This window comes from Nuphar pumila, chromosome 16 (assembly GCF_984573655.1).
Source record: "Nuphar pumila chromosome 16, dmNupPumi1.hap1.1, whole genome shotgun sequence".
Classification (NCBI taxonomy): Eukaryota; Viridiplantae; Streptophyta; class Magnoliopsida; order Nymphaeales; family Nymphaeaceae; genus Nuphar; species Nuphar pumila.
In genome coordinates, this window is record NC_143264.1 from 721,550 (window position 1) to 743,671 (window position 22,122).

Here is a 22,122-nt window from a genome sequence, read left to right on the forward strand (position 1 = left end):
GAAACTGTTCTTTTTATATTAGGGTATATGGATTTAGATCTGACCCTAAGGATAGATGAACTTGTTGCCCTCACTGATCAGAGCACTGTTGATCAAAAGATTGCTTTTGAGAAGTGGGAGCGCTCGAATAGGCTTAGCTTATTGCTTTTACAATCTAAAGTAGCTAAGAATATTCGTAGTGCTATCCCATAATGCAGAATAGTGAGAGAATTTTTGAATGCCATTGAGGCACAATTTGTGAGTTCAAACAAGGCTAGAGCCAGTACCCTGATGTCAAAACTCATATCTGTGAAATATGCTGGAGGGAAAAACATTCACCAACACATTTTGGAGATGAGGAATATAACATCTCAGCTAAATGACATGAAGCTCACCATCTCTGATTCTTTCCTAGTGCATTTAGTTCTAACGTCCTTACCTTTGGAATACAGACATTTCAAAATCTCTTACAACACACATAATGATGAATGGACATTCAATGAACTTATGTCCAAGTGTGTTGAAGAAGAAGAGAGATTGAAAGGGGAGAAGGTGCAAAGTGCACATATGACTTCTCATACATCCAAGGTAGGTTCAAGGAAGAATGCATTTAAGAGAAATACTAGGAAGAAGCCAACTGGGGATAAGTCATCCCAAGACAAGTAATCCAACTCTGCTCCCATAAAGTGCTTCTTTTGCAAGAAGAAAGGACACATAAAGGCAGATTGCATAAAGTATAAAAAGTGGTTAGAAAAAAGAGGTAATTTGTCATTTGTTTCTCATGAATGTAATTTATTACAAATTCCTGAAAATAGCTGGTGGATTGATTCTGGTGCTACTGTTCATATTTCCAACTATCTACAGTTGTTCCTGAGCAGAAGAGAACCAACAATGCATGAGAAAAACATCTATTCGGGAAACAAGATGTGTTCACATGTGAAGGGTGTTAGAACCTGCAGGATTACTCTGGATACAAGCGTAGTTTTAGATCTTTATGATGTCTTTTATATTCCATCGTATAGTAGAAACTTAATTTCAATTTCAAAGTTGGATAAATTTGGATATTGTTTTAAGTTTGAAAATTCTAAATTGTTCATATTCAGAAATTCAATTGAAATTGGTTCTGCATCAATTTATGATGGTTTATATAGATTGAATGTGAACATCCAAACTCCGGAGTCTCTGACTTCTGAATACGCATTAGTTGAAAATAAACGTACTTTGATAAATGATAAACCTTACATGCTTTGACATCGAAGGTTGGGTCATATCTCTGAAAAAAGAACAAAGAGACTCGTAAATGAAGGAATCTTAAAATCTCTAGATTTTACCGACAATGACCTATGTGTTGATTGCATAAAGGCTAAGCATACAAACACATATAAAGAGGGTGTCAAACGCAGTAGTGAGATATTGAAGATAGTCCATACGGATATATGTGGACCGTTTTCCCCCTTGTTACACAGGCAAAAAATATTTTGTCACATTTATTAATGACTATTCTCGATATATGTATCTCTACTTGATCTTTGAAAAATTTGATGTTTTTCAGATGTTTAAGGAATTTAAAAAAGAAATAAAGAAACAAACTGATAAGGTTATTAAGATAGTTAGGTCTGATAGAGGTGGCGAATATTATGATAGATTTACTAAGATGGGGCAAAGGGAAGGACCATTAGCGCGATTTCTCAAAGAGAAAGACATTGTGTCTCAATATACCATGCTTGGTAGTGCCTATCAGAATGATGTAGCTGAAAGAATAAATCGTACGCTTAAGGAAATGGTCAGAGCTATGTTGAATTATTCAACACTTTCCATAAAGTTGTGGGGTGAAGCCTTAAGGACTGCTGTGCATATTTTGAATAAGGTTCCTACGGAATCTATGCTTAAAACTCCTTACGAGCTGTGGACAGGTAGGAAACCATCACTGTCTTATATGCACATATGAGGATGTCCTGCAGAGGCTAAACTGTATAACCCCCACATTAAAGCCTTTGATCCAAGAACATCCAGTGGATATTTCATTGGTTGTCTAGAAAGATCAAAAGGGTACAAGTTTTATTGCCCATCTCACTCACCACAGATTGTTGAAACAGATAAGGCAAAATTCCTAGAAGATGGTTCAGTAGGATTGAGTGCACTTCAAAGCCTTAATTTTAAGGAAGTACAAGGTCCAGTTTCGTCACCTGTTAAGGAAAACATCGAAAGATACCGCATTGTTATTCCTAATGATGGTGTGGTTGATCATTCAATTGTTAATGCACAAATCCAAAGTGAACCTATTGTGGACAATGCGGAAGAGCACAAACAGGATGATCAGGTTCAATCTGAGCCTGAGGAACGACCTATTTGGAGATCCACAAGGATTAGGAGATCTGCCATACATCATGATTATGTGGTGTACCTTCAGGAGCCTGGTGATTTCATAGATATGGATGATGACTCGTTGACTTTTATGGAAGTTGTTGAAAGCAAACAATCTTCGCACTGGATAGAAACCATGAAAGAAGAATTAGACTCTATGACTAAAAATCAAGTGTGGGATCTTGTCGCGTTACCTAAATGAGTAAAGCCTATAGGGTGTAAATGAGTCTTTAAGACCAAGAAAGACTCCAAAGGTAACATAGAGAGACATAAAGCAAGATTGATTGTTAAAGGATTCACCCAGATGAAGGGCATTGACTATAATGAGACATTTTCTCCTGTCTCAACTAAGGAGTTAATGAGGATAATTTTGGCCCTCGTAGCTTATTATGACTTAGAGCTACATTAGATGGATGTGAAAACAATGTTCCTCAACGGGGATCTGAATGAAGAGGTATACATGGAACAACCTCTTGGTTTATCTGAAAATGATTGTTTGGTTTGCAAGCTTAACAAATCAATATATGGACTTAAACAGGCCTTCCGACAGTGGTATATTAAATTTTCCCAAGTCATTGTGACTTTCGGGTTTACAGAAAATATTATTGATCTGTATATATACCTTAAGGAAAGTGGGAGTAAGTTCATTATATTGATGTTGTATGTGGATGACATCTTACTTGCAACCAAGGATATAAAGTTGATTTGAGAGACAAAACAGTTTCTTGCATCACATTTTGATATGAAAGATATGGGTGAGGCTGCTTATGTTCTTGGCATTGAGATTTGTCAAGATAGAGCAAAAGATATTCTAGGTCTCTCTCAGAGATCCTATATAGAGAAGGTGTTAAAGCGATATGGGATGAAGAATTGTTCTCCTAGTTCTACACCTATATCAAAGGGCGACAAGTTGAGCCTAAAGGATTGTCCACAGAATGATATTGACAAAGCACAGATGAGTGTTTATCCATATGCATCAGTTGTTAGCAGCTTGCAGTACGTGCAGACATGTTCTCGACCGGATATTTCTTTTGCAGTAGGGGTACTTGGCAGATTTCAGTCTAATTCAGGTTTACCCCATTGGAAGGCTGTCAAGAAAGTCTTGCGGTACTTGTAAGGGACAAAAGACTATATATTAACGTATCTTAAAGTTGATCACCTCGAGGTCATTGGCTACTCAGATGCGGATTTAGGAGGATGCCTTGATAGTAGAAAGTCTACTACTGGGTACGTCTTCTTACTTGCTTAGGGCGCAATCTCTTGGAGGAGTGTGAAGCAGACGATCACTGTTGCCCACACCATGGAAGAAAAATTCATAGCATTGTACGAGACTACTTCGCAGGCTATATGGTTAAAGAACTTCATTTCACAGTTAAAGGCGGTTGATTCCATTGGGAAGTCACTGAAGGTCTACTGTGATAATGAAGTTGCGGTGTCCTTTTCGAACAACAACAAAAGTACTACGTCATGTAAGCATATGGAATTGAAGTTTTTTGTTGTTAAAGAAAGGACGGAGAATCATTTAGTGTATATTGTCAATATCGGTACCAAAGAGATGATCGTTGATCCTCTTACTAAAGGGCTAGCACCAGGATTATATTCCGAACATGTAATGAGGATGTGATTGTTAAACTCTTTTTGACATATGCATATAAATAAAGTGATCACTTTCAGTTCTTGATTCTCATTATGGTTGTTGTTAATCTCATAAGGATTAAAGATTTAACTAAGGCTCTATAGAATAGATTATAAATGCCATTCTATTCATCAAGTTATTCCCATAAGGTTTTCTGGTTAAAAGATTTATCGTTGGATCAAGTGGAAGAATGTTGGATTAACCACCACGATTGACGTGGTGGTTATCCATGATGTGGATACATCCCCACATCAGGGATGATCCATCTGATAAATGAGCATACGATAAGGGGGAACAGTTACGCAAACCGTACCCACCGTATGCTTTATATAGATAGGGTATCATGAGCGATCCTGGTGTGCGGAAGAGGAATACAAGTCTACTCACCGGTTGCCTGAGGAAGCCTGCACTTGTGGTGGCTGCAGCCCGACTGAACAGAGAATCTCCGGTGACCTCCATTTTTCGGTGACCACCGCAGCTCAGCAATGGCGGCTCTCCTATGCGATTAATAACAATGTTTTTGGTTTTTCTCTGTCACAGGTGAGGCGTTGCCGAAAACCGACCCAACATCGACCCCTACAAATTCACCTCCAATGGAGTCAACAATGCTCACAAAAACGTCTTCTAACTACAGTTCCAAGGAGAGGTTCAGAAGTCTAATCCATATGGGGGTGGTGGACGAGACTTGCAATCGATTGGGGGCTCCGGGTTTCCAGTGTTTGGTCACGAGCGCCTTTTTCGTGACTCTCCACTTTCCTGTGCGGGTTATCATTCTGAAATGCTCCTCGTTGTTGATTGAAATCAGAAACAACCCATCTCTGAGGGTTAAGAAGGAGAGGTCGGGCTTCGATGGCCATTGAGCGGTGAGAGATTCCATCATAAATTTGTATTCCATTTGTCATCCAATTCACTGGAGAAGCCAGCGATAACGGTTCATTTCATAGGCTCTAACAACTGCTCATAACACTTGCTAGGGATGTGTATTTTGGGTTTCTGGTTTTCAGAGCATGCTTTAAATGCCTTATTCCTTCCTTCACTGACAACCGTAGCCCACTTGAAGGAGGTGGGGGCAGCAGCAGCAACAACAATTTCTCCCCGATTCTCTGGTGGTGCAGCAACAGTCGAGGAGGGTCGATCAGGTTGTGCAAGTCCTGCCTGGATAAAGGGAAGCCATCCGTTATCGTATCTCTATTGCTCACCGGGGTCTCTATCAGTCTCAACTTCCATGGTCCGTTCTACCTTCCTCCTACTCACTTATGCTTCTTCTATCAAGCCATTGGTGAAAACATGTAGAGTTGGGACAATTGCTTGATGGTGTTACGGCTCATTTAGATGGTGTTACGGCTCAATTTGAAATAGCTTTTTGGAGAATATTAGAGATATATATGGTGGGGATTCCTGCGAACCTCCATTTAGGGCAGCTGAATGAAGTGAACAAGTGGTGTTTAAGCTTGGCTCATTCTTGTGGTGAGCTGGGTTGAGTTACAAGCTCATGACAAGCCCGAGTTAAAGGAGCCGAGCTCGAGCTGGCTCGTTTTAAAAAAAAAGGTACAATTTTCAAAACTGAAAATAACAGAATTTGCCAAGTTAAAACTGGCTCATTACAAAATAAGGACATTGTTTTCAAATTGTTTTTTTTTTTTTTGTTTTTTATGACGAGGAATCCTCCCTGAAGTGAGAAAAACACCAGGTGGGGCTACGACCACCCTGCCTTATGTAGCCCACCTCTTAAAGCTACCGTGCACCAGTGGGGTTTGATCTGGTTGTTTCAAATACGTAAGCAACAAGATTTTGAAGTTAAAACTTATTTCTTGCCAGCAAATGCTTCAACCATCAAGACTTTGACATAAAATATATCGATTGCCGGCTAATGAGCTTACTCAAACTGAGATGAGTTGAACATCCCCTTACTTTATTTCACGAGTTGAAAGTAGCTCTTTTTTTACAAAGCTGAGCCATGAGCGACTTGTCTCCTTGTAAAACCACCCAACTAATTTGTTGGGTGGGAAAAAAAAAGTATCGACGAAAGAGGAAGACGGTTCCCAAACTGTCTCTCTCAATCGCCGTGGAAGGGGGAGAGGATAAACCTCACCCCCACGAACAATCGCCGTGCGGAGGGTGAGGGTTATCCTCACCCACCGTGTGTGCCCTCCTACCTCCCCCACCCCCTCTATATACAGAGAGAGTATGAAAAGAAAAAAAAAAATGAAAGAGATACATTCTAAGAAAAGAGAAAAAGAGTTGTTGACGGAGTGGGAGAGGGTTATCAGAGCACACCACCGAGAGGAGCTATTCGTAGGTATGCCTTGTTCATCCTTCTCATCTTGCCCTTTTTCGTTTAGAAGGCCGACAATCATGGTTGCCTGCATGTTGTAAAAAAAAAGAGACAACAAAACCAACAGTCATGACTGTTGGCCTTGTTGCTGAGAGAGAGACCGACAACCTTTATAGCAAAGAGGGACAAAGGTCAGGAAGGGGTTGTGCTCCTTCTGCCTTATACTTAGCTTGCAGTTAGTTTGGGTGCAACTCAGATCAAACCAAGTAAAAAAAAATGACTGAATCAGTTCGAGACTGAATCGGTCTAACTCAATCATACTGATTTGAACCGGCAAAATTGGACCAAATCAGTCTGGGTGTGAATCCAGACCAGGTTAGGTCTAACCAATACCAAGTCAAGTCTAACCAAGACCTACTCGGTCTGATTCAGTTTAGACTAAGTCTGATCATTTGTTTCGAACTTGATTCAGTTGACCGAACTAGTTCTGATCAAATCGGGTCTGACAATGTCTCAGATCCTTCTTTGGATCTGGATTAGACCTGATCTAGGTTCAGTTCGATCCAATCGATTTGGATCAATCCAAGTTGAACCGGATCCAAACAATAAAAATTGGGTCTGGATCTGGTATAGAATAGATAGGCCATTTTTGGATCCAAAATATTTTTTTTGGTTTGGATCCTGTTTGACAAATCTAGATTCAGATCAGAACTGTATCTGAATCCAATTTAAAATTATTCGGATAAGTGTTGGATCTAATAAGTAGTTGAATTTGGATCCAATCCATAGTTGAATGAATTAGTTTTGGATCTAGATCAGATCTGGGTCTAGGTCCAATCTTACAATTCTGAATCCATATAAAAATTGGATCTGGATCCAGTTGATGATTTATTATAAATTTTGAAAATCTAATTGAGTTTTTAAACCAAACTCAGTTGGTTCAAGAGTAGGTTTAGTAAACCTAGTACTCTAAACTTAGACCAAACATGTTTTTGACTTAGGAATTAGGTTTAATCATAAGAGTTGAAATGACCAAATTACCTTTGGGTGTACCCAATATTCGATTAAGTAAAATGAGTATAACTTTGCACTTTAAACTTAGAATTGAGTGAAGTTTGGTGCACTAGACTCGTATCGTATAGAAGAATCTTTTTGTTCAATGGTTTTAGTTAAATCAAGGGTATAAAAATTAAGGTCTGACATCTCGGTTAAGAGCAATGATCAATATAATGAACTTAAAATATAACTTAGGGTTATATTCACACAATATCTGAGACTCTAGACAACCATGGATGGTTGAAAGTCATTATGGTTAGGATGTCTCATGAATCATACAAAGTTTGAGTCTGACTTTCCGATTAGCTATCAGTGAGGTTCTCCTTGTTGTTTCACTACAGTGCTTGGTTATCCGAAGATTATTGAGAGTGTATGGTTCTTAATCTGACTAACAATATAGAATTATGATATTCTACGCAGGTTGATACACCCATAGACGATATAGTAGATCAATGTTATAGTATGTTGTGAGTGAGTTTTTGATTGAGAGAGTTAAGGAAGAAATTCAAAATATAAAAATCTTGTGTGTCGAAAACTAAACTTAGACTAGGACTTTAGAGCTCACTACACTTGAAAGTTAAAATCATTTATTGCTTATAAATATTTTTTACTAACTTAAGACTCACCTTGTGTATAATTACAATTGCAGCGCTACTGAGGTTTTGTTGTTCATGAGAAAAAAACAAGAAAATTTTATGTTTGTTAAAAAATATTTCATTACATACTTGTTTAAACTCGATGTAAATATGAAATCGGTGTCTAACATTATTGGATCAAAGAGGTGCATGTATTCATAATTAATTTACATGGCCTATTGCTTCTCATCTCTCTCTTTCTTTGTAGATATAGCCATCATCACTCAATTTCCTCTAGTCCCTTTCATATAGAAAGATGCATGTGAGAAAGCCTATCATATCAACCTTGGAAACCGGAAACCAACAACCAGGATCTGCTCTAGTAACACATTTAGTATGACCACCATGGAATGAAGAACGTTAGAAATTTCTCATCATTGACACCATCCATCTAATTAAAATTCTTGTCTGCTATTGATGTTTTTTTATTTTAAAATTGACAATACTATTTGGGCTGTTGAGAACTTGAGACATGAACGTGTGTGAGATCTGATGATGGGGGCCAAAACTTTGTTCCATTGAATCCCTGCCCTGCCCTGCCCTACGTTATATATATATTTAAAATAGCTTTGGACATCCCCGACCCTGAGCCTGACACTAATAAATACTTGGACAAATTTTCTATCGAGGGCAGCCTTGCTAGTTTAATCCAAACTCGGATAAGCCGCCCATCGTATGGGCTGTGTGGAATCTAAATCGTGGGACCCACATGAAATCCAACTAGAAACGTGGGTTCTCATTATAAAATACGTGCCATCAACATTCAGTCATGGCTGTGTTCATGGCGTCCTCTAATTGAACCACTTTATGGGTGCGTTTGAATCGTAGACAGTGGAGAACGGGACAGCGCGTTATCTGGTCACGTTAGTAGATGTTCCAAGATGTGTTGTCCTGTCCTATCCTATCCTATCCTATCCTACCCAAGCATCATTATTTTTTTGGGGTCGGTGACTGTCCGCCACTGTTTCATGGAGGACAAGAAACAGTGTCGGTCGTCAAATAAACGTTAGCGGGATGCATCAAATCAGCATCTGCGTGTCCTGTGTTTGCATGGAACGGGGGATTCACAAAGATGACCTCAACATGTTTAATCTAAGGATATGTGCTTGTGGGCCAACTTCCCTCAACCGGATAACGCTATGTAACCAGCGGATGAGCTGAACTTCCATTAGAAAGCGTAAAAAGATCAAGTGAGATAGATTTCCTCTTCCTCATCCTCATCCAAACAGCAATCGCTTTAAGAACAAAATGTGGGCCACCCTCCAATCTCTTGGATTTTGTATTAGTATGTTGGGGGTACGTTTGGTTGCATCTCTCATGTGATTTAAAAAGTGAATACCATTTTAACGTTACCTCAAAAACAATAAAAATAAATTTTTTTTTGACTCACAACCTTAAAAGAAAGCTTATAAAAATAAGTAGGCACAAATCCCAAAAGTAAGATTTAGAACGTAATAAGATTCACTTTTCTCATGGTCTTATAAAATTTGAAATATCACAAAATTTAAAAAAAAAATCACTTTTCCAAATATACCCTCGAAGACTCGGACTAGCTTTGAGATTCAAAGTTGATGAATCTTTATTAATAATAAGATCAATAATCAGCAAAGTTATACATGGGCACCCATAAGAAGGATTATGCTTCTTTTGCCATTTTCTTAAATGTTCAAAGCCAAAGTTCACTAACAATCATATAGCTTTAAGATATTATGTTTGGGAGCCTTGCAATGGGACCTAGTGAACAGAACACATCCATTCATTGATACCCCCTTCCATTGCCTATGAATTGATGCTTAGCATCCAGTGATTGGATCAAGTACCTGGTGATTTAATTGGGTCCAATTACTAGTTCTCGTCTTGGAGCGGTCTGGATCTGGCATGTGACTTGCATTTATAGTTTAAGTTGGATTAGGACATTCTAGAACTGGACCATTTGGGGTTATTCATTCCAACCTGATTCCAGATCCTGATGCCCGCTCCAATTAGATAAGTCTCCATTGTTGCCCGAAACCTAACCGTCTGGGTCGGTTCAACCCTCGAGGGTTGGAGATGCAAAAGAACTTAAAAGCGGCACGCTGGTCATTCTGTAAAAGGAGAAGGGCTTTTTAGTAAATTAATTCTCCGATAAAAACCCCTCCTCAGTCCTTCATCGTCGTTGTCTACTTCCCGCGGAAGGTCGTCTTCCCCCAAAAGCCATCGCCGACTCCGGATTTTACGCTTGTGTCTCTCCCCCTTTGCCCCAGTGAGTTTCATCTCTTTCTCTCTCTATGAGGAATTCGGGGTTTCCCCATTTTTTTGACGTAATCTTTTGATGCTGCGTGCGTCTTCCTCGTTAGGTTTTTTCCTTTCCCGAAAGTGTTTCCTTTTCTCTCTTTCGCTTTTCCTTCTTGGATAAGAATCTAAGATCTCATCTGTGTTAGTGGTGGATGTAATTTGATGTTTGATCTTCCGCGATTGTAGTCTGAAGACTTCTAGGTTTGCGATACATACGCAGAAAAGTTTAGCTTTTACTTTTCTGTTTGTTGGAAACCTGATACGACCAAAAGAATAGGGTTTTTACTTGTTTTGTATGTTTTAACATATCGAGAAGTTTGAAGTTTCGTATATCGGTAGGAAAATATTGGATTTTTTTTTATGGGTTTTTCTTTCTTCGGGCTGGGGTTGGAGTTTGGGGTTTTGCTACTGGGCCTCTTGTAGTTTCTGCTGTTTTTATTTTCCTTTTGAAATATTCGAATTATCAAACAGGAATTTATATTTCCCATCTGTTTTATCCTTGTAATGGTGGTGGTGGTGGTTATCCAGAGTCCTTCAATTGTTAATAATTTTCTCAATCATTACTTTCTTGAACAATAGCATGGCTTTTATTTTACTTCACTTTAAATTCGTCACAGTTTTTGTGCTAATCATTAGGAATTGGGTTATGGTGGACAAAAAGTGTTAGCCGTCCATTTTACTCTGCTCAATTGGACGGGCAACAGCTTGGGAAGGATCTGTTTGCATCCAACAATAGTTATCTTTGCCATATAATTCAGGGAAAAAATCTAAATCTAAGTTCATCTCAGTACGTGTTTATGTTTGGGATTCACTTGCGATGTTGATTTGCAGGATTCATTGATAATTTTACAAATATGGATTTCTTTTTCTATTTTTTTCTCCTTTTGGCTGAAATTGGTATCTATTGCTGTCGCTAAGTTTTTGTTATTGGTACTTCTTTGTTTTCTAAGGCATGGCTAGCAAGAGAATTCAGAAGGAACTTCAGGATCTGCAGAGAGATCCTCCGGTGTCCTGCAGTGCTGGACCTGTCGGAGAGGACCTTTTCCATTGGCAGGCAACAATCATGGGGCCCTCGGACAGTCCGTATGCTGGTGGGGTTTTCTTTGTGATGATCCATTTCCCTCCAGATTATCCTTTCAAGCCTCCCAAGGTCAATTTCCAGACAAAGGTAAAGAACCAATTGCAGCTATTGCAGTTCTGCTATAGTATCTTTTATTGCTCCATGGAAGATAATTTAGTTGAACGTTTCTATAGGGTCTAGAAATTCTCTTTTGATTTTTAAGTAGTACATCGATTTTACACAAAATACGTGGCGTGCATGTGTCTGTGTGCCTGTGACACATAACCTATGGATTTAGTGGACATGGTAATAATTGTTTGAATGAGCTAGACTGCATTCCATTGGTTGGGTAGACCATCAGTAAAGTAGTAGCTCATTCCTGGTGGCATAGTTTTTGGGACTACGCGATGGAATTAAAGTTAGGTGAAATTTGCTTAACTGTTGTCAATAAGTTACTCTCAGATTGCCTTGTCAAGATCAAGAAAGCTATGGGATTAGCTTTTTCTGCCTGCTTTATGATTGGAGGTTTCCATTCTGGTTGGTTTTTTCGCCTTTATTGCATTATCTTCAATAGTTTTTTTGCTACCAACATTACCAAGGTGATTCTTGTTGCATTTTGCTAGTGTCGCCTTTTCCTAGTTAGCTTCAATTTGTTTTTGTTGGGGTACACATTTTTTGTTTCCCTGTTGTATTAATTGCCTCTTTTAGGAAAAAAATCGTACACTCTGTTTTTCTTTTTCTTAACATCTTTATTTGTGTTCTTGCTTTGCTTTGATTTTTGTGGATATTAATCTTATGAGTGAAGAATAAAAAAATTTATTAGTTAAATTTTATGTATAACATAAATAGTAGATTCTTGGTTTTTAAATTGCTTAACTTTTATGTATAATCATGTACTTACCAACAGGATGTGGCGTTTAAATACTGACACATCTGTTTACAGTTACACACACACACACACACAGGGCTGCACATAAGCTGAGCTCCAGCCAACCCTGGGTGTTCGAGCTCTGCTTGGTTTAGGTGAACTGTCCTCAATCTCAGACAGAGCTTGAGGTTCCCTTGAGCTGAGAGGGAGCAAGAGGTGGAGGGAATGTTATTTCAGCTTGTCACCTCCCAGTAAAAATGGAATGACCTAGCCATTGCGGCATTGCACCACTACTTCTGATGCATTATGTCCATCAATGAATTATACAACATAAAATTAAAATGTTATGCTAAAGAAAATGAGTTTCAATGGGCCCAAGTTCACAGCTTGGGCTCGGCTTGTTTAAGCAAATGAGCCTAAGGTTAGGCTTGCTCTTGGCTCGTTTATGTAAACAAGGGAGGCGAGTCCAAACCTGACTGAACCGACAGTCCTACATACATGTGTATCTCTGTTTCGATTTGCAGCCATAAGAGCACATTGTAATTTGTAATGCACTTTACTTTATAGGCTTCACATATTTGACCTTGTACAATTTTACATTGGGTTGCTTTTAATTGTAAGCAACTAGTGTTGATTACTTTACATCGATTTGGGATATCACAAATCCCATATTTCTATAATATATTGAACCTCCGCTTTAACTATGGTTCAAATTGAGGTAACAGCCTGATGGTCGGGCCTATATAGCTTGTGATTGATTTTGGTGCAGGGCGGGCTTAATTTTTAGGGCCTTTTGGTAGATGGGTTGTGTTTGGTTTGGGACCACAGGCCCTGTTTGACTTGATTTTGGTTGGTTCATGCCCAGTTTTGCCCAAGTGGAGGGCTGAAGGGAACGGTCTTTTAGGTTTTGCTATTCAATTGACAAAGCTTGAGGCCATCTTGAGCCTGGCTAACCCTGCTTTTGGTTTGATTTTTCAATCTTGCACTCATTGCGAGATGAGTGGAACTCGTGTTGCTTGATTAGCTCATTTACTTATCAAGATTGATCTCCTTGTTTTGAGCTTTCGGAACTTGAATAGTGGGTTCAAACAGTGCTTTACGCAAGCACCTTTTTTGGGGGGAGAAACTAAGCCAAGTTAAAACCAAGATTGGAAGTACAGCAAAGTTTCTACGCAGCGACCTTGTTTTCGTTTTCCTTTTATGTTGAGTTGCTGGTATGTGGGTTTTGATTGTTGCCTTATTTTTCTGAAAAGTTTAAATTCCCAAAGCGTAAATCACATTTTAAAATTTTTGAATGGTGCTTCCGATGAGAATTTGTCAAGAACACTGAAATGCGTCTCTTTGCGAAGGAAAAATGCAGGAATATAGCTGCAGTGTTGTGATGTGAGATGGTGTACCAAAAGTTTTATGAGCTTTTTTTTATTGCCCCTTTTATAAGTTGCCCCTTTGTTTCTTGTGCTACTTCTTGCTCGTATTATTTCTATTTGGTTTCTACTACATCCTTGTCAGACTTATAATATTTTTTTTTATTGCCACTGGTTTCGTGCCGGAGTGTCTTGCTTTCTTGCTTCTTTTGTGTCACTGGAAGCTTTCAGGGTACGCCCTTGAGCAGTGTTCCTTTTGCTTGTTCGATCCAGTGCCAGTAGGTACCAACTTAAAAGTAATTATCAGGTGTGGTTGGACAGTTGGAGTCTTGACCTGCCCAAGTCTTGTGAGTTGTGAGAGTTGAGGGAGTCGTCTGCGGCAACCGGCACCAATCATGTTTGTCGCATCCAATGAAAAGGAACATGTTTGTCCTTATTCCAAATAACATCTCTCTCTCTCTCTCTCTGCATGTGTGTTTCTTTTTATGCTCGTTACCCTTATACACCAATGTTCGGTTCCAGCGCTAGACATGACCCTGACATAGTGACTCCGGATTCCTTTTTACCAAGTTGTACCACATGAGCACCATCGATGAATCGTATCTGTCCAGGCTACCTGTGCTTGTAGGAGTCCATGAGATTGCTGTACGGACATTCAGCTTGAACTTGGGCTTGAAACAGGCGAGCCAAGACGTGAAAATGAAACATGTTGGTCGGTGTGTCTTACAGGTCCTAGCAACTCTTCTGCCCCTCTTGGGAAATCTTCAAATTGACAACCATTTTGGTGGAAAAAACTAGACTTATATCTTTTTTTACTGCTTGGAACATGTTTATGATGCATTCTTGACTGTAAATTTGGTGATTGAGCTTGTTTCGGGGCCTTGGATTTCCAACAGGTTTACCACCCAAACATCAACTCAAACGGCAGCATCTGCCTTGATATTCTAAAGGAACAGTGGAGCCCTGCTCTGACCATTTCGAAGGTGCTCCTCTCCATTTGTTCTCTCCTCACAGATCCCAATCCTGATGACCCCCTCGTCCCTGAGATCGCTCACATGTACAAGAACCAGAGAACACGTTATGAGGAAACTGCGAGGGCATGGACTCAGAAGTACGCCATGAACTGAGCAGAGTCTGAAAAACCTTTTTCGTTCGGTGTTTTTGTAACTTGGAAGGTTAAACGAAAACAATCACGAACATCCTTACATGTTTTAAGTCGAGACCTTTTCTGGGTTTATTTTGTATCGTGACTTGCCATCGAGTGTGACATGTATGCTATCATTAAGTCTTGGGGTTATAAATTATAATCATGGTCAGTCCTGATGGGTGCATACCTCATCTAGCCTTCTGTCATCATGCATCGTGAATGCTGTGTCTTTTAGGGGGGCCTTTCCACTATAGAGGTTTCTCTTTCATACGAAATAGGTTTTATTTCCTAAAAAGGGATGAGAGACAAACATGGCCATGAGAAATATGTGAGATGTGTGGTAAGATCCACGTAATAAATAAATGCAAAAAAAATCAGCTTTCTAATCAAAATGAGTTCATACTGCTTCTATAGAGGGGTTGAGGGTTGATTTAGGTGAAGAGAAGTGTTACGTCAGAGACACACATTGCGTAAGAGGTGCCTTGGATGTTGACACCCATCAAAACAGTGAACAAGGTTATTGTGAGCTGTTTGTTTTAACGCCATAATGTATTGGTAATTTGAGGTATTTTTTTAAAAACCTTGTAATTTGTTACATTTTCTTCGTATTCAAAATCGTAAGCATTGAAATGTCTCTTTTACCTTTCTCTGGCATAGAACTGATGAAGTTTGTACGGTATATGACTCTATTCTTTGGGAACCGCATACATTCACTTAAAAATGAAGTTTACACGGTTTTTTTTTAAACCATCAGATGACGTGTCATTGAAAAATAGAATCATTTTAAGCCCTTTTAAAAATGGAAAACTGCACAAGAGTGGTGTGTCACGTGTCATTTTGGCCGTATCCATGTGACATAGTTTTGTAGTGGATGAAACATGAATTGAGCACCATTCAGGTGGGAGTGGGAGTGGGGGGGCGGGGCACGTCCTAGCTTCTAAAGGATGTATGTACTTTGCCATCATCAGATCCCACCACGACTATGCTTATAAGGAAACCTTTTTTGCTTTTTTAATTGTAAATTTAAATCATGCCTTATCACAAGTTGTACTCAGAACAGGACGTTTCACTTTTCCCTTTTCCATGGACGGTGGGCCTAAGGTTGGCCCACTAAGGCCCGGCTGGCATGACCCAGATTCAGGCAATCCGAAGCCCGGCCCAAATACTGTTGAGTTCGGGCCGGGCCTGATTCTTATCAGTGCTTGTTCTAGGTGGATCGGCCAGGCCCGACTGGTGCAGCTGAGCTTAAAGGCCTGGCTCATTTATGAATTTAGCCAGCTCATGCCAATTGTTTTCGGGCATGGGCTGCACTTGGCGGCCAACCTGTTCCATTGCCCACACCGGATAGGTAGAATATGGGCTGAATGTGAATTGGGATCGGATTTGGATCCCTCCAAATCGTTGGTTTGACCATACCTGCTCCTACTCATTGGAATGAGCAACTGCTCTTAGATAAAACTCCTGATGTCATACAAGGAAAAATGGTGAGTGTGATGATAATGATATGCATTTGGAGGGAGAGTGGAATTTGGAATCTAAGCGGCCGGGGTCGACTTCAATTTTTTTTTTACATTTACATGAAGAAACCAGCCTGAGGATCAGAGACGTAGCCACGCTGCCATACTTACAGCGTAAAACTTACTAGGGGTAAGCTTCGTGGTTTTGGCTTATCATCCAAGATTTATTTGCAACCCCTCTATATATATATAGTGCTTAATGGAGGTGCCCTGTTTTAATTACGATTCTTTGCGTTTCATTAATCCCATATGCCCAAGGTTTCTTTCCTTCTTAAAAGCACAAAGAAAGAAACTGAATACTTAATTAGCTGCCAAAAGCGCTTCTATCACATTCAAAATTTTCTATTTATCTTTACTTTGTATTTTGCATTAGAGCTGTATCCGTTATATACCTGCACTAATTACCAAGGGCTGATAAATGAGCCCAGCTTGACGTGTTCAAGCTTGGCAAGCCAAGCCGAGTTTGAGCTCATAATGAGCCCGAGTTAAACAATTAAGCCGGGTTCAAGCTAGCTTGTTTATAGAAAAAATACATTTGTTTAGAGTTGAAAAAAATATATGTAATATCTAAAATATATTTTCTAATACCTGACGAGCTTATATAAGTCGAGTCGAGCCAAGCTGAGTACCTTTTAATTATATCTATTTTATGAGTTCAAATGAGCTCTTTAAGAGCCTAACATGAGCCAAGCCACAAGTAGCTCAGCTTGTTTCCCAGCCCTACGGTTGGGATGATTTATTTGTCCTAGATGATATATGTTGAAGCTGAGGCGTACGTACGGTACATGTTCATGCTAGGGGTTGTGTATTCTCCGGTAGGGCTTAGAAGCACCGGTGGTTAGGATAAAAAACAAAAACCCAAAAGTTGGAAGTAGAAGCATGCATGTGTACCAAGAGCAATAACTGTTTTTTTGTTTTGTTTATATTTACATGGCCCCTAGGATCAGAGACTTATTTGTGATGGCTCTATCTGCCTGCCTTAAAGATCACTGTCCTAGCAGCATAATTAAAACTCAGTGAGCCTACCCTTTGCCCCAAGGCAGTCACCATGCTTAGGCTTGCGCAAGGAGTGACACCATGTGGATTTGAACCTAGACTGCCTGGCTACCTGCCTATGCCCCATCCCACTACGCTCGAACCCTTTAGGGCAGCAATAACTGTCTCTAGCTTCAAATTTTCATCACCAAAGCTTAATTGATTACATCAAATCTCAATAAATTGGATTTTGTCACGTTGTCATTATTAAATCGAATTTATCATGTTATTATGAGGATACTATCTTAACATATTTGTTGTATGCATCTACTTGTTTATTGTAATCAAAGCTACTAATACATTATATGGTTTTAATGTGTTAAAAATTTAATATATTATCCATAATTTTTTTTATTACTTATAGTATATTTTATTGTTAATACATCCCCAGCTTTTTAAAATATATGAAAACATTATCCCAGCCAAAACAGCTTTTCGTCACTCTGGTGATCAAGCAAGTTAGAGAGTCAAGGGCATTGCCATCTTTTGATGCGTGAGGAGGTGCTTTTGTGTGTGTGTGTGTGCCCGTGCAAAATCTGGTGTTTGCTTTTTGGTCATATATGCAGACAAAGGCATTTAAGTCTGAGACAGTGTGGGTGTTGCTTTCTTGCATGTAAAGGGTGACGATATGGTTTTATGCATGCGAGCTGATGCATGCTCAATTGGAAGTGCATGCTTCAAGTGATGCACCTCCACCGTCCTCTTGTGTTTTTTACCTATTATTTTGCAGGCTTTATGTCACCACACCACACCTCTAGTGCCAATTTTTTTTTTTTTTTTAAGTTGGGTGTTTTCTAGATGCTGCCTTTCTCTGTGGGCACTGCAATGCTCTCTTCTCTCTTCTCTAGTGCACATTCAACCTTCCATGAGATTTGAGGCCTACCAAGTTTTATGATTTCGAGATTATTTATTAACTTGGGAAGAGGGGGGAAACTGTTGAAGTGGTGCTCCTCTTTAGCTACTAGAAATCATAGTTTTAGGTTGCATCTTCTCAACCAGACCTTATAGAGGTACTTAACACAGTTTATTTGATAGAAATCATGTTTTTTAGAGATCAAAATAAGTTTTTCAAATCAAAATTTTGGTACATTAGTGAGCGGTTGATTTTTGACCTACATGTATGCCATAATCACATGATCAAAAAACTTGTTTTAGATAATATCTATAAGATCTGATCAACCAAAAAAAAATACTCAAATTTAAAAAATGTGAAGCTTCCATTAGGTGACAGTAGGTGCTCCGGGAGAACCCTATCATTACTGATACTTATCAAGGGCTGTCACCCCACTTTAAATGTTCTTGTCTATATAACTTGCTTTTTTAGCTTCTGGCCAATTGTAGATAAAAAACGAAGAATCAGTTTTATGCTTTGCATGGTTGTGCCATGCTAGGTTTAACCATGAGTGAGAGAGAAGGAAAGGGTTGATTACGTTTAAGGTATGTTCGACGTTGATTAGGTTCTGGATACCCGTCCTGACCTGGAATTGAATAGGATGCGGACCGTGATATCGTTAGGAATTTAGCACTTCTTGTTGGCTCTAAATAGGGATGCAAATGGGTCGGATCCAAGATGAAAGTTTTGCAATTTTTGGCTGCTCCCAATCGAATCCAATCACAATCTCTATGTATTTAGCTGTTTTGGATCTGAACTGTTTGCATCCCTATAGTTCCAAATAATTGAGTATCCAGGTATCAGCTAGGTCTGCAGATGTGAACCAGGACCAGCATGTTTTTTTTTTAAGTGCTAAACCCCCTGCATAACTCGCATGTTCGGGCTCATACATATGATATCGAGGTGGAATGAGTTAAGATTCGGACCCATGCATAAAGTGGTCCATCCCAGAGAGAGAGAGAGAGAGAGAGCATCACAAATAAGCTGAGCCAATTACCAAACAAAACTACATAAAGAAAGCCAAACCTCGCTCTTGGATGAGTATGTCTGAACCCAGCTCGATTGGGACCCAACCCATTGGTGCTGTGAACCAATGTTGTTAGAATCAGGTTTTGAACCGAATCTATTGTCCCCCCACCCCCCAAAAAAAAATGAAATCGAATTTAATACAGTTAAAAAAAAAGACATACATACATGCTGATTCAAGTTGAATCAGCTCGATTGGCTGAATGGGCCGATTTTATAAGGAGTGCGAATCGGAATAAAAAAGGGACCCATTCCATTAGATTCCGATGAGATACTTCTATAAAAGTAAATCAAGCTTGGAATTATAACATTAATGGGTGTCCATGATCATTAATGCGAATTTAACTACGATTAGGGAGTGCTTAATCATGAGTTAAGCCCTAAAAAAAAATCCCACGTTAGGAATTCGCTGGGAGTAAGGGTGTCAATGGGTTGGGTTTGACCGGGACTCGACCCGTACCAAACGTAAGAAGACCTGATTAGAATCCGGGTCAGAGTCGAAGGGTCCAATTAATATATTGAGCCTGGTATGATTTGTGAAATTTCATACCAGACCCGGGCCCAACCCAGGTTTCTATTAAGACACAATTTTACAATGTAAAAATGAAAAAAATACTATTTTACTGGGTATGGTCCCGGTCTGATTCATGTAATTCTTATAGAATCCTGGTATGATTTCTCTTATGGTGAGTCCGATGAGACCTAGGTCCAGACCCGGTATCATCATCTCAAATTAGGTTTGGCTCTGGTTCCACATGGGTCAGAACCAAACCCGACCCGTTGACACCCCTGGGAGTGGCCAAGAAAGAGTTTGGGCGGGCCCCATCCGACTTTTTGAGGCCGTGTGTGAAAAGGGAGAGGGGGGTGAGTGGGACCCACGGGACGGTTGGAAAGCCGTTTCGAAGATGGCCCCACACGGGCTCATGATTTCCTTTGAGATTTTCACGGTGCACGCGAGAAGGGGGTCTCAGATCCCCTCCCACGATCCGCATGATTCTTTGATCGTCCTAGGACCACAAATGCCCTCCATTCCCCAAACTAATGACATCAGTATCCCCCCCCCTCCCAAACCTTTCATACCGTCACTGTCCCATGGTTACTGCGCCTGTTACATTACTGACTGAGCTAGGGTTGGGTAGTTTCATCAGAGAGCAAATAGCTCACTTCATATACAAGGTGTGACCTTGTACCATGCCCAATTAAAAATGATTATATGCATTGGCAGGTTGGCATAAATGCACCACCAGCTCATGTTGGTCATGGTCCTTTTGGCAAAAAAAGAAAAAAAAAATTGTTACCTAACTTGGGTTGCTACTTTCATGGACCCACCTCCTTGATTGTACTTGTAACAACTGAGCTCTCACAGTCGCACAAAGGATGGTTGAGGTCAAGAGATGAAACTACAAGCTTAGGCCACTGCTTCAAAAAGAAAATCGAAACTGAAATTGATATCAATGATGGGTCATTGTGTGCATTTAGGCAAAAGGGATCAAGCATATTTTAGAAATAGCATAGAAGGTGCTCCAAAAGAAGGATGATTGTGTTTGTGTCATGTGTGTACAGCCCACCCAGTACTACAAGACACCCTCCCACGTTGACCACAATCAATATTTATGCTTTGATGATGATGATGATGGTGCTTGATAGGTTTTTGATGGCATGAATGATGGATCTTCTATAAGAAAAAATACATCACATCTTAGAAACAAGGTCATTTGGACCATGACACTAAATGTTGTTTATTGTATATGGCATTGTCACAAGGAGGTCACATGACCATGTACAAAGAGTGTGTGCTAAACCAAATAGAGCCCCACAACCATCCATCTTCAAGATGGATGGTGAAATGGTGAATCATCAAAGGAATTGCAGAATGAGCACCCTCCATCCTTGAGATAATGGGGCTTTCCCTACTGTTGGTTGGTGGGACATATCAGCAACAGTCTCAAAAAAAAAAAAATCAGGTTCAGTAACCAACACCATAGTTGAGCTTCACTATCCCTCTAGCACAGCTCTAGGTTCCAAAATGAAATTTCAACTATATATATATATATATATATATATATATATATATATATATATATATATATATATATATATCCAACTAATTTACTGTTACTAGGCCTTTATTGTGGGTACTGCTTGTATTAGTCGGTTAAAATTCCAAGCGCAACGATTGTGCCAAGAATATCGCTGGTGTCATCATTTCCTTCGACTCTCTCCACAAGCCAGGGATATCATAGTAATTTCACAAAGAAAGACCCGTCCCAAGTGTTCCACCAGGCCACCAAATGTGCAGAAACCACGTAATCCCCACTTCCCCTTATCTCCGCCGCCCACCTGAGAAGAAGAAGAACCGCCCGTGAAGAGTCCAAACTCCAAAAGGGTACATCCGATTGCCACAAAATCAGCTGCATCGTGGCCAGCTGACGCCTCGTTTATTAAAAAACAAACAGTGGAAAAGGGAAAGAGGAGGAGGAGGAGGTCACGAACCATGTGGTCTTTGTAATCAAATAGGTATCAAATTCCACGTTGGGTTGGGTCAATGGTTTACCGACTGAGGAAGGCAGCAGCATAAGAGGTTTCCCGGCGATAAAAGCTGTATGCCGGCGGGGAATGAGGTGTAAAAGGAAACGGATAGATACCAAGGATTTTGAATGGGGGGGTGGGGAAGCTTTAAAGTTAAAAAACGGATTACGGGGGATTGAAGGCCTTTGATTTCCTTCTAAAATTTATCCTCCCCTCATTGAATTCGGATTGACTCTCCCTGCACAGAATCAAAGATTTGGCACCAAGATATCGGTTAAATTCTTGGAAACTACAAGCCTTGCCTTTCTCACAGGGAGAGAGGGAGAGGGTGAAGGGAAAGGGGAGAAGGGAGTACGCATCCAAAATCCTTTAAAAGGAAATTTTTTATTTTATTTCGAAGTGGTTGGCGACGTGAGGTATTTTGTAATGAGAGCAATCACCCAAAAGAAGAGAGAGAGAGAGAGA

At 39.8% G+C, this 22,122-nt stretch overlaps 1 protein-coding gene across 1 annotated transcript; it reads left to right on the top strand.

Moving 5' to 3' along the window:
- The first annotated feature begins 10,098 nt into the window (after positions 1–10,098).
- On the top strand, positions 10,099–14,842 carry LOC149812592 (ubiquitin-conjugating enzyme E2 5A-like). Its single transcript, XM_089991331.1, has 3 exons — positions 10,099–10,187; positions 11,170–11,387; positions 14,408–14,842. The coding sequence occupies exons 2-3, from the start codon at positions 11,172–11,174 to the stop codon at positions 14,636–14,638; spliced, it is 447 nt and encodes a 148-aa protein (XP_089847457.1). The 5' UTR covers positions 10,099–10,187; positions 11,170–11,171; the 3' UTR covers positions 14,639–14,842.
- The last annotated feature ends 7,280 nt before the right edge of the window (positions 14,843–22,122 follow it).

What these genes read in the sequence shown, in the direction of transcription:
- LOC149812592 (XM_089991331.1), top strand. Translation starts at nt 11,172, where the DNA reads ATGGCTAGCAAGAGAATTCAGAAGGAACTTCAGGATCTGCAGAGAGAT. An exon ending in AGGTCAATTTCCAGACAAAG is followed by an intron (nt 11,388 to 14,407) that starts GTAAAGAACCAA and finishes GATTTCCAACAG; the next exon opens with GTTTACCACCCAAACATCAA.